At 40.4% G+C, this 13,257-nt stretch overlaps 1 protein-coding gene across 1 annotated transcript in view; it reads left to right on the top strand.

The window, feature by feature from the left end:
• LOC127005060 (general transcription factor IIF subunit 1-like) overlaps positions 1-11,661 on the top strand; it is a 36,390-nt gene extending 24,729 nt beyond the window's left edge. Inside the window, exons 8-12 of the mRNA XM_050873534.1 lie at positions 620-731; positions 1,077-1,306; positions 1,584-1,662; positions 2,554-2,697; positions 10,349-11,661. Of these exons, the coding sequence (XP_050729491.1) occupies positions 620-731; positions 1,077-1,306; positions 1,584-1,662; positions 2,554-2,697; positions 10,349-10,553 (770 nt within the window). The 3' untranslated portion in view covers positions 10,554-11,661. The remainder of the gene's footprint in view (positions 1-619; positions 732-1,076; positions 1,307-1,583; positions 1,663-2,553; positions 2,698-10,348) is intronic.
• Positions 11,662-13,257: the final 1,596 nt, after the last annotated feature.

Here is a 13,257-nt window from a genome sequence, read left to right on the forward strand (position 1 = left end):
TTGAAATGGTTGCTGGTACCGTTTGAATCATTATATTGCTCGCTCTCTTTCCAGCAGAGAACTGGTGCTTTAATTCAAATTATTACACATCTGGCAACTTGGCCTGTGTGTTGGGCAACATGCATATGCAGGAAACATTGACACCCACCTGCCCATAACTGACAAATGGGAAACACTCGGCTAATGACCTTCCTCAATACTCCCCCCATCTTGGCTTGCAATTACTTTGTTGTTCAGCTGTTCTGCTGGGCAGTGGTTTGCTTCGACACCTTGTAAATGATAACATCACAGATACAAGATGAAAATTTCCATTCATCATCGAAAGGCTGAAAACTACCTACATGCTGTCCTGCAGACCACCTAGCAACTCAGACTCAAGCATACTCTTTAAAGTTGAGCGAAGATGAGCTCCAGGGGGAACAGCATGAACCAAGCAAGATGGCGCCACTATAAACATGCCTGCACCACAAACTGGCTGGGGCCAACCAGCAGGCCCCCTCAAAAAATCCTACTAGAGCAACAGACTGAATGTAAAAATAATTTTAAAAAAAATCAATGGTTACATCGATGTTGATTATCATGTAGCAGTGCAAAGTAATAATTTTTCCTCTTTCTGTAGGGGGGAAGAAGAAGAAGAACCCTGATGGAGATAGTGATGATGACTGTTTCGAAGAAAGTGATGAATATGATGATGGTGCTGAGCATGATTATATCTCCAGTGATTCATCAGAGTAAGTAATTGTAGTAAACATAGTCTTCACTCTCATAAATCTTCTTGTCCCTGATCCATTTAAGCTTTGTGATTTAACTTTCATATTAACAAAGAGGAAAAAGATTAGAATGTGGTGTAATGAAAGGTAACTTTGAATTGTGAGTAGACTGTAGTATACAAGAGTGGAGTGCATGGATAAAAGCAAGTGAAAACTTGTTTAAAAATCAATTTAATGGAGGCATAAGCAGACATGAGAGTAGATAAGACACAACCCCCTAAACAAGAACAAAGTAATTAGAGATGTTATATGTGTGGGAAGATAAAGTTATATAAAAGTGATAATTAATCTTCCTCTTTCATGCAGTTCTGATGCTGAAAATGATGAAATAGTAAGAAAGGAACTTGCTGGGGTTGACCAGGCAGATGCCCTTAAAAAACTCCTGAACTCAGATGAAGAAGATGAGGAAGAGAAAGAGAAGGAGGAGGAGGAAAATGAAGAAGACAAGAAAGAAAGTGAAGACAAGGAGGAGAAAGACAAAAAAAAGAAAAAGAAGAAGAAGAAAAAGGAAAAGAAGGCTGAAGTATCTAAGGAAGGTAAGTTTGTAGTACCTAAGTAGATTTTTAGCAAAGATTTTGCAGTGGATAATGCATTCTTAAAATATGAAAATGTTAATAATTTTTGTAAAAGTTGCTGTAAATTGGCCTTCTTGATGAACAAATATATATTATTTGTAAATTGGGATGAGAGAATGTGATATTAAATGTATTAATTCATTATAGTATGTTTGTGGAAGTGCTGAATTTGTCTGTTGTTATTTTTAAGAGAAATTAAAGAAAATATTGTTTTATTTCTTTACTTTTGTTGGAATAGATTCGGAAGGCAAAAGTTCAGACAGCAGTGGTGATGAAGACAATAGCAAGAAGAAAAAGAAAAGCAAGGACTCTGAAAGGTAGGTGGATTATATTGATTTTATTTGTTGTGAGGACAAATATAGCAGCAATTATTTCAGTATCTTAGTGTATATCTATATTATGAATCATACAGCAAGCTGCTGTAACTGTTGGCACATCCAGGCAGGTCTACCTTCAAACTATAGGTTCAATTAATCAAGTAGGGAGTGTGTGTAAATGTTAGCTGAGGAAGAGTAACCACACATTAATAAGTTTTCTGAAAAAGGTAAAGTTGGGAGCATACATTATACAACTGTGCATTGTGGCAGTGCTCATCTCTGTCCTGTTGCCCATTTTGAGCCTTTGGTGGGAGAGAACCCATAAATCTGACATTGCCCAGGCTGGGTTTTGAACCAAAGCCCACAGATTCATTGTTAGGGATGCCAACCACTGCACCACAGAGGCACAAAGTAGGGATTAGCTGAAAGTCTGGCAACAATAATTTTAGCTTGCAGGCATATCCTGTAAGTTTGCTGGTGTGCTAATTTGGCACAGACCTAATCCGTCTGTGCACACATCACAAAGACAACAGCACACGAAATATAACCAATACAAAGAAGTATTAAGTAGGTTTAAGTATTTGATATACTTTCATGAAATGAGGATTTAGACAATTCTTTTTGTCAGTTTACAGTTTGGTCAAAATATGCAGTCAGAAGAATACATGTGGGTGAATAAAGCCGTAAGACTAGGAATGTGTCACTCAGTGTAGTTTAAATATGAAATATCAGCTGAAGTGAATTTTTTTTTGTAAGATTTTTTTTCTTTTTTTCTACAGTTTATAACTTTTCACTTATAGGGTAGTGGTGTTAAATGGAAGCTAAATAATAAAAAATGTAAAGTGTAAATGGGGATCTGTGTCTTTATCAAGCAAAACTGTCACTTTTCAGCAAAAAGGAGGGTGGAGGGGAGAGTTCAGGTGGCAAGAGAAAGCTTAAGACTAATGCTGCTGACCAGGCAGCCAAGAGGCAACGAACAGACCTTGCTGGAGGTGCGGGAGGGGGCACCTCCTCTCCCATGGTTTCTTCGGGCAGGTGAGCACAATGATTGATCTTGAATGAGCCGTTTCTTTCTGTATCTATCTATTCACTCCAATATATTCTTAAAGATCACTTAACCCAGTAGCTATGGGGATCATGTTTCTTAACATCTCCTCTAAGTGAATTAATGAGAAAAAATCATCACACACAAATCATTATATAATACATATCAACGCATTTGTGATCAGTTTATGCATCCTCTATTTTGGGGGTTTATGTCTCTCTCTCTCTCAAAAAAAAAAACTACACAGCACATGCACCTCTTATATAGTTCATCTGATTGTGTTGTGATTGCAGTTACATTCCATATCCATGTCTCTAGTGCATATGACGATTGGAAAAATAATACTATTTTTCATACCCATTTTTACCCCCATACACTAAATCCTTTCAAAACTCTGTCCTTCACTCCTCTCTTCTTCAATGCTTCCATGCTGTCCTCAAGTCATCCTCCTTAAGTCCTCCATCCTCTTCCAAATCAGATTTTACATTTTTCTATCTACTCCAACTCTGTATGACTTTGCAAACTCATTAGTCTGTTCTCTTGCTCTCTCAAATATCATTTGACAATTTTCAACCCTGTCAAATTTATCCATAATCCCCTCTCACTTTCTGCCAAAAGGTTTTTACCACCAAAAACTGCTCTGTACTTCTCACTTTCAGTCTTAGACATAAATCCCCTTATCTGGCTCTCATTTCTCTTACACTTCAATCCATTGAAACACAAAACAGCCATAGTGATCACACACTCCAGTCCTGCACCCACACCAACACCAAAACTCTTACCTGTCTTCCTGTTCACACACAAAAAGGCATTCATATTCCATATTCATATCACTTGTAACAGACCGGGTATGTCATTTTTTACTGCTGAGTAAATGTGTATATGATTAAGTGAAAGATGTGATTCCTATTCAGCACAGCACTACAGAAATGTAGATCGTCCATATAGGTTGCGAAGTTAGTGGCAACTTAACTCTGATTCTGGAGTGTACACAAACCTTGTTTCATTCATAAAAGTGCACTGGTTGTATAAAATTTCTTTTAAGCAGTGTTCATAAGCTTGTGACACATAAATGGATATTTTGTTAAGAGTTGGGCCCTATCACCAATTTTATATACAGTACCCTCCCGAGTTTCGCGATCCTTGAGTCCTAAATTCTTACCATCCCGACTTTCGCGCATTATCACACCGAGTTTCGCGGTTCTTTGACATGTACGGGTCACGTCTACCTACCATCGACATCACGTGCACTGCCTTAAAAGGTAGTGTCACACTGGCCATTTTCCTTGAACCATTGGGGCTAAGGGCAACCGCGGTTGTCTGCAGTTGCCTGTATGCCCAACCGGGAGCAAGTTATCGGTTACCCGTACGGATGGAAAACAGTTGTGGGTACGAGCAACCGCGTGGCTGTATGTAAACAAACAGACGACGGCCGTGGCTGAGGAGTGAGGAGTAGTGGAAGATGACCCACCAAGAGACTCGTAAAGTGGACTGGCAAAGCTGCTTTGTTTACTATTTAATTGACAAGATAAGAGAACACCCCGTGCTTTGGAACCATAGTTCAAAAAACTTTTTTTCTCAAGTCTGAAAATGGTAGGACTCCCAGTGTTGTGTTCCTGGCTGTCCTCCTGTGAACTACGCATGCTCAGAAGCAAATGTAAACAAACAAAGACTTGTTGATAAACGGAGCTGCTCTTACACATCCCCCAACAGCATGGCTATACTCACTTCACTTGCCAACTCTCCCCACCTCATGAACCTATAATGCCCTCGAGCCCCCCTAAAAAAAATTCTGCCCAAATTACAAGCCTGCATATAAACATCAAGACAGTTATGTTTTTTGAAAATAGCAAGATGCTATTTCCCATAAATTTAGCCATGAATCACTGCATAAAGGCTATTTATTGGCTCAGGAACACAACACCGGTCTTCACAGCACAGTTCCCTGACGAGGTTTGGATAAACACTCCTGTTCTCCCGTCCTTGAAGCCATAATCGTGCCCTTGTGGCTTGCCTGTGGTTCCTCCGTGCAATAAGTTCTCATTGTCACCACTGCGCGTGCGCGGCCAATCAACCTATCTAGACTCCGCCCACATAAACACGTGGATTGAGTAACAACACACACACACACACACACACACACATGAGCGTAAAGACACCACACGAGCGTAAAGCCCAGGCCCTGTAAAACTACAACTAGGTAAATACACACACACACACTTGACTCATCAGGAACCATGGCAGATATTTCTGATAAACAGAAACCACTTTTTTTTTTTTTTTTTTTTTTTTTTTTTTTACAGCTAAGGAGACAGTTCAAGGGCGTAAAGAAAGAAAAGAAAAAAAGAAAAGAAAAAAAGGCCCGCTACTCACTGCTCCCGAACAGAGGTCAAAGGAGTGTCCAAAACAAGAGGTCAATCTCGGGAGGAGAGGTGTCCTGATACCCTCCTCTTGAAAGAGTTCAAGTCGTAGGCAGGAGGAAATACAGATGAAGGAAGATTGTTCCAGAGTTTACCAGCGTGAGGGATGAAGGAGTGAAGATGCTGGTTGACTCTTGCATAAGGGGTTTGGACAGTATAGGGATGAGCATGAGTAGAAAGTCGTGTGCAGCGGGGCCGCGGGAGGGGAGGCATGCAGTTAGCAAATTCAGAAGAGTAGTCAGCATGAAAATATCGATCGAAGGTAGAGAGGCAACATGGCAGTGGAATTTGAGAGGTAAAAGACTATCAGTATGAGGAGGAGAGCTGATGAGACGAAGAGCCTTAGACTCCACTCTGTCAAGGAGAGCTGTGTGAGTGGACCCCCCCCACACACATGAGTACTCCATACGAGTACGCATCTGAGTTTGAGTTGAATTTGAGTGTGTTAGGGCGTATTTGGTGAGTGGCTCACATGAACCAAACCTAACTCTTGGCAAGAAGAGAGCAGTCATCTTTAACACTGCTCTCTTCTTGCCATTGGGTATGTTGGTTAGTATGAACCATAGCTGGGCACGATAACAGAAAACCGTATTCCCGATAACTGATAACTGATAATGGAAAACCTTATCGCTGATAACCGATATTCGTTAACTGGAAACACAAATATAGGCGATAACCGATAACCGATACAGGTAACTCGATTTACGCGAGTATTATGTCCTTGAAGAGGTCGCATAAATCAAAAACAATGTAAATCAAACAAGAGGTAAGTTTATTGAAAAATAAATATTAACTTCATTCAGTGGAGAGAGAGAGAGAGAGAGAGAGAGAGAGAGAGAGAGAGAGAGAGAGAGAGAGAGAGAGAGAGAATATCCATATCACCGAGATATCCACTCAGGCACTCAGTCTCAGCCTCACTCGTGTGAGGAAGAAATAAGGGACACCATGAGCGACTGGCTAGTATTGGTACCGACACCGTACCGTATAGCTGGTACCAGTACCTCCCCACCCCAATTGTTGAGTAGCATGGCAGCGTGGGTACTGTATTGTTGTTCAAGTGGTGCTCAGGAAGAACTGAGCTCAGCTGTGTGGCCGTGGCGCCGTATGAGTCCAGTTGCATGAGACATCTGGTGGCCACTCCATAAAATATCACATATAAATGAAAAAAACGTGTAAATTAAACATTTATTTGGATTTTGGACCCCGCGTTATTTCAAAAACGCGTAAACCAAACTCGCGTTAATCGAGAGTTACCTGTACCCAATATTAATCCACAATTACGATACTAGCTAGCGATAAGTCCGATAGGCAAAAACGATACTATATTGATATTTTAGATAAAAAACATAGATGAATTCAAATTTTCATTATCTCTATTTTAGAAAACTTACAAAACTGAAAACCACATGTTGACACGTACCTATGGACGGTAATGCTAGAAATGCCTGAACCGGTATTGTGTTATTTGGCGTCCCCACCGTCAAAGCTGGCGCTTTTGTTTACAAACACTGGTCTCTCATGAACTGCGCATGCTCAGACCAACAAGCGTAGACCTGTACAGTCTCACAAAGCTTTTTAACCATAATTAAGAGTTGCTGGAAGGCTGAATCAGACATACAGTACCACTACCACCATCCCTGCTGTTTCTAGAACGACACTCTGTACGAGTTGTATTTATATGTACAGAGTGTCGTTCTAGAAACAGCGAGGATGGTGGTACTGTATGTCTGATTCAGCCTTCCAGCAACTACTCTTAATGTGTTAAAAAGCTTTGTGAGACTGTACAGGTCTACGCTTACTAGTCTGAATATGCGTAGTTCACAGAGACCAGTGTTTGTAAACAAAAGTGCCAGATTTTGACGATGGGACACCAAATAACACAACACCGGATGCCTTCAATACTATGGCATGCTCACAAACGAATATGGAACATCAAATTTGAGGCAGTGAATAATCATTTTTGGGGCAAAGTTAAATGATTTTTCTCTTTGATATATTGATTTTTGAGTCTAACAAAAAAAAATAACCTGTTGTTTTAATGTTGATGATCTAAGTATGAAATCTCTTCACCAAAGATATTTCATACCCCGTAGGTTTTTCATACAACACCGGGCCACGCATGCGCAGTAGGGAGACTACGTTTTTTTTTTCTTTTTACTGAGAGGCGGAAAAAAGTACCGATTATCGCTAGTTTGGTTACAAAAGTAACGAAGATACCGATATATATTTAAATAAGTAGCAGATGGCCGATAACATGATTTTGTTATCAGCGATAAAGTATCGCGATAACATCGCGATAACGCCCAGCTATGGTATGAACCACTCATCAAATAAGTTTAACACACTCTAGGAAATGACAAAGCTATTTCTGTATTTCAGAAACATCTGCCATGGTTCCTGATGAGTCTGGTGTGTGTATTTACCTAGTTGTGACATACGGGAAAAGAGCTACGCTCGCGCTGTCCCGTCTCCATATCCACTCTTATCCAATTTTTCCTTAAAATCATGAATATTTCTTGCCCAAACCACCACCTCCTCAAGTCTATTCCATAGCTCAGTGCTTCTGTTTGGGAAGCTAAACTTTTTCACATCTCTCCTACACGTGGTTGCCTTCAATTCTTTCCATGTCCTCTCGTTTCTCTCTCGTTCCACACACACAAGTCCTCTCTGTCCAAATACTCCACTCCGTTCACCACCCTGTACACCGCTATCAGGTCTTCTCTTTCTCTTCTTTTCTCCAGGGTTGTGAGCCCCATGCTATTGAGTCTCTCCTCATAAGTCCGATCTCGAAGTTCCGGCACCATCTTAGTTGCCACTCACTGCACTCTTTCTAGCTTCCTTATGTTCTTTTTTTTGTGAGGAGACCAGACCACTGCCATGTACCACTCCACTCCCATATTTTGTCCAGTTCCCTCTGCAATGCCTCAGTCTTTCACATCATTGACTCGTCTCAATAGCTTTGCATCATCTGCAAACAAACTCACATAGCTGGTCACTCCGTCCACCATATCATTTATATAAACAGCAAACATTATTGAACCTTGCGGGACTCCACTCATCACAGGGCACCAGTTGGAAACCCTGTCCCTGATTATTGTCTTCATTTCTCTGTTAGTTAGGAAGTCCTCCAGCCACTTAATCAGCCCATCACCCGCTCCACCTCTATTTTTAATTGTCCAAATTAGTCTTCTGTGCAGTACTTTGTCAAATGCCTTTTTCAAATCCAAGTACACTCCATCCGCCCAGCTTTCTCTCTCTTGTATTAAATCTGTCACCCTTGAGTAATAACACAAGTTGGTGACGCAAGATCTCCCTCCTTAATCCAAACTGGCAATCCGAAATAATTTTCTCACTTTCTAAAAATTCCGACCACCTGTTTTTAACCAGCCTCTCACATATCTTCGCAACCACACTAGTGAGTGATACCAGTCTGTAATTTATTGGGTCCTATCATTGCCTCCCTTAAAAATTGGTACTATGTTTGCTCTTCTAATCTTGTGGTACCTTTCCTTTACTCAGGGTGTGCATGTGTGTGTGTGTGTGTGTGTGTGTGTGTGTTGTTACTCAATCCACGTGTTTATGTTGGCGGAATCTAGATGGGTGTGTTGGCCACGCACGTGCAGTAGTGACAATGAGAACCTCTGGCATGGAGAAACTACAGACACGCCACACCCACAACCGCTTCTTCCTTTCATTTAACCCCTTCACTACGGTCAGCCCAAAACAACGCCCCGCGCCGTATCCAGGATCGCCGCTCACGCCAAATTTCAAATGTCGCTAATGAATATAACATGTTTTCAGCCACAAACTCAACATAATCATCATGTATTATATATGAAAACATGCAGAATTAAAGGGTGCACATAAAGAAACATAAATTAATTGATAATGTTGAGATGTAATAGATAAAATAACTCGTATATTGGCTAAAGCGAGCCAGGACGCAGTATGCACGTCCTCGGATATGGTACGGGGCACGCAAGGATGCAGTACACGCGTCCTCATGTTGAAGGGGTTAACTGCAGCAACAAGTCCATTACTTGGATAACGGAAGCACAAGTCGCGACAGCCCTTACTTTAGCAGGCACCGCCATGTCGATCTAGGGCAAATGCTTTGTTTACGTTGTGGATGTGGATACGGGCAACCGACCTTGGCCATGTGTGACGCACTCCTGGAAAAGTTGGAGTTACTGCTTGTCCCAACCGCCAACACAGTGGGAGGAAAATGGCCCAGTGTGACACCAGCTTACGGACAACTGACAATTAACTCGCTCCCAGTTGGGCTAACGGGTGTTGCCCGTAGCCCCAACAGTTAGAGGACAACGGCCAGCGTAACACCACTTTAAGGCAGTGAGGCCGCTGTTTGGGTGAGCCCTGGTGATGACATCATCGGACTCACAGCGAATCACAACCGTGTTTTCAGAACTGTCAACCAATTGTAAGGCAGCCGCCTTCAACTGCGTCTTCAAAATGACCCGTTCTCAATGCCCATTTTCTTTCTTTTTCCAAGGTACATATTTTGAGATAACAAGGGAGCAAAGTGGAAAAAAAGTCAGTGTCTCCACAGGTTGGAACAAATAAGCGCTTTTTCAGTGTTTTCAATACCCCGAGTATCACGATCCTCGAGTTTAGTGCTATACCCTCGGTACAAAGCAAGCACAAAACTCAGAAGGGTACTGTATGCAAATGATCCAGAAAAAATCTGAAATTCAATACACTTGCCCTAAAACAGTTTGGTTTGAGATCCTCAACCTATAGCAGGGGTTCTCAATTTTTTTTACAGTGATGGCACCCTGAACTTGTATAAACCCTTTTGTGGCACCCCATTTCCCCCCCTTCCCCTCCCTCCTTACATGAATTAACTTCTTATACACAATAATTGTACCTGTTTAAATTACTTTAATTAATGAATTAAAATTATTATCCATACTCAAACCAAAATTAACATACGGTACAGTACATGCCCAAACAGAACTCATCAGTCGAATGAGATTAACTTGAGAATTATAAATGCAGACTAACATAAAAAGAAGAAGAAAAAAAAAAGATTCAAAATTCATGATCATTTTGTGGCACCCCTAGGCACTGCTTGTGGCACTCAGTTTGAGAACCTCTGACCTATAATATAAAATTATCATTTAATTTATTTATTTATTTTTGCTGTGCCTTATTTAATCTGCATCATCTCTTCTACTCTAAAACTTTCTTTCTCTTCTCACAGTGACAGTGGAGTAACAGAGGAGGCAATACGGAGGTACCTAATGCGGAAGCCCATGACCACCACTGAACTGCTACACAAATTTAAGTGCAAGAAAACTGGCCTCAACTCTGATCAGCTGGTACATGCCATCGCACAGATCCTGAAACGCATCAATCCAACCAAACAGATGGTCAAAGGCAAAATGTACCTCTCCCTCAAGCAATAGTCATTTGGAAGGGCAATTAATGTGCCTTAAGCTTTAATGTTTAAGGTGAGATTTGGCTTCATTCCCTTTTCTTATTATGGTTGTAGGTGTTGATATGAAGACAAAGTCAGGAGTAAGATTATGAAGTAGGGAAAATGGCAATTTATGAAACTAGTATTGCTGATAGTTGATGATTATGAAAGTAAAGATCATTGAAGGGTGTTCATGTTTATACAATTGGTAAAACAATGAACTCTAACATTTTGTAACTTAACTTTTATAGAAAATATTTTTTGTGTATGTATTTAGGAATCATTATAAAATAGGTATATAATGGAATCTATATATTTATATTTCTTATATAGATCTTGTATATTTATTTGATTTTAACATTAAAAACACCAGTCAGTACTCAGTGACATAATTTGAGTTTTACAATCAACACATAAAGTCTTAGTTGTTTATATTAACCATAAAATAACAAAATAGTAAGTGCAAGGAAGCAAGAAGTCTTCAGCACACAGGCAGAATGTCATCTCTTCATCTGTCCACTGTGCACAACTTTGCTGCATTGCTCCTTTTAGGAACTCACCATCAGGGAATGGACACAGCAGATGTTTTTTTGTTTGTACACTCCCTTGCTGGAACACACACATATCTTAGGGGGTAACCATAACAAAAGAATCTCCACTTTTCCTTGTTTATTTATTATATATATATATATATATATATATATATATATATATATATATATATATATATATATATATATATATATATATATATACACATATATATATATATCCAATCCCATCAGTGCCAAGTCTTCCTGTATACACCTTCTCCACATTTTCCTAGGTCTACCAACTGGTCTCCTTCCTTCTACCTCCAATCTCTCCAAAACTCCCAGCACTGTATCCTCCCCTGCTCTCTTTACATGTCCAAACCATTGGAGTCTTTCCCTTCTGAGCACTGTTTCCAGGTCTACATCTGTTAGCTACATCTGCACTGGACACCCTGTCTTGCCACCTGATCCCCACCATATACCTCAACATTCTGCAATCACTTGCTCTCAATACCTCCATCAATTTTCTAGTTAGTGCCCGTGTTTCTGCTCCATACAACATCACTGATCTAATACACGCTTGGTACACCCCTGCTCTGCTCTTTAGAGGGATGCTACGATTTACAAATAAACTAGCCACCTCCCTCCACTACAACCATGCTGCTGCCACTCTTGCTCCCACTGTGCTCTCCACTCCCGCCTCACAGTCCAGAACATCTCCCAAATAACAGAAATGTTCTACCTCATCCAGCTTTCCTCCATTCACCTCTAGTTCATCCCTCTCAGTTTCTTGCCCTTGCTGTCTACTTACACAAGCTGGGCATGTAAAATTCTGCACTTTTACATTTCTGAGGCCTGAACATCTAAGGTGGCACCACTGCCCGCAACATGTGCACAAGACTGAATTTATAGCTTCTCCCTTCCCACAGCATTCACATTGGTATTTTCCTGATTTAATCTTTTCTCTTGCTTCTTTTCCAGTCACCATGTACTTTGCTTTTTCCATATTAATTTTCAAACCTCTCTCCTCCATTCCTTCCTTCCATTTATTAAACTTTTCATTCACTTCTGCTGTCTCTGCATTTACTACAAAGTCATCTGCATACAGCAGCTCCCATGGTGCCTCTCCTCTTGCTTCCTCTGTTGCCTCCTCCATTACTGTTATAAACAAGGGCAGATCCCTGGTGAACCCCCAATCAAATTTCAAACTCTTCTGATGTTCCCACCCCTGTTTTCATCCTCGATTTTGTACCTTCATATAGTCCCATCACTCATTCAACCAATCTTTCTGGTACTCTTTGTCTTCTCATTGCCCATCTTATAATTTCCCTTGGTACTCTTGTCAAATGCCTTCTCTAGATCTAGGGCATAAATAAAAAAAAAAATGTGAAAAAAAAGCCTGCTACTCACTGTTGCTAAAAAGAGTTTGAGGAGTGGCCGAAAGATAGCTCAATTTCGGGAGGAGAGGTGTCCTGATACCCTTCTCTTGAAAGAGTTCAAGCTATAAACCTTTCCTGAAGTCCTCTCATAGTATATATTGCTTCAGTTGTTGATCTTCCAGGGCAAAAGCCAAACTGATATTTATCAATTCTTATTATCCTTCTCAGCCTCTTCTCCAGGACTTTTTCATATACCTTCATGCCATGCTCCAGTAACCTTATCCCCCTATAGTTACCACATTTCAAAGCATCTCCTTTCCCTTTAAAAATGGGTATAGTGTAGCTTCCTTTCCAGTCTTTTGGTATCTCTCCCTTTTTAATACATCGTTTTACACTCGTCAATTCCACCTCTCCTTCCTTTCCTGCTGCTTTTATTAAATCTACTGTTAGCCTTGTAGGTCCTGCTGCTCTACCATTTTTCATTTCCTTTAGTGCTTCTTTTACTTCCTCTTCCGTAATTTTTTCTTGTGGGTCTTCTACTTTCTCAGTTTCATTTATCGTATATTCATTTTCCTCATTTAACAGTTCACTGAAATATTTACTCCATCTTTCCAATATCTTTTCTTTTTCCACCATGATGTTCCCTCCTTCATCTTTTACAAACTTTGCCCCAACTACATCTGCTCTCTCTCTTTTCATTTGTTTCACAATTTTAAACATCTCATTTTTCTAATTTCTCCCTTCTCTCTCCCTCACCCACTCTTCTGTTGCTTACTTCTTT

The sequence above is a fragment of the Eriocheir sinensis genome, chromosome 3 (genome assembly GCF_024679095.1).
Source record: "Eriocheir sinensis breed Jianghai 21 chromosome 3, ASM2467909v1, whole genome shotgun sequence".
NCBI lineage: Eukaryota > Metazoa > Arthropoda > Malacostraca > Decapoda > Varunidae > Eriocheir > Eriocheir sinensis.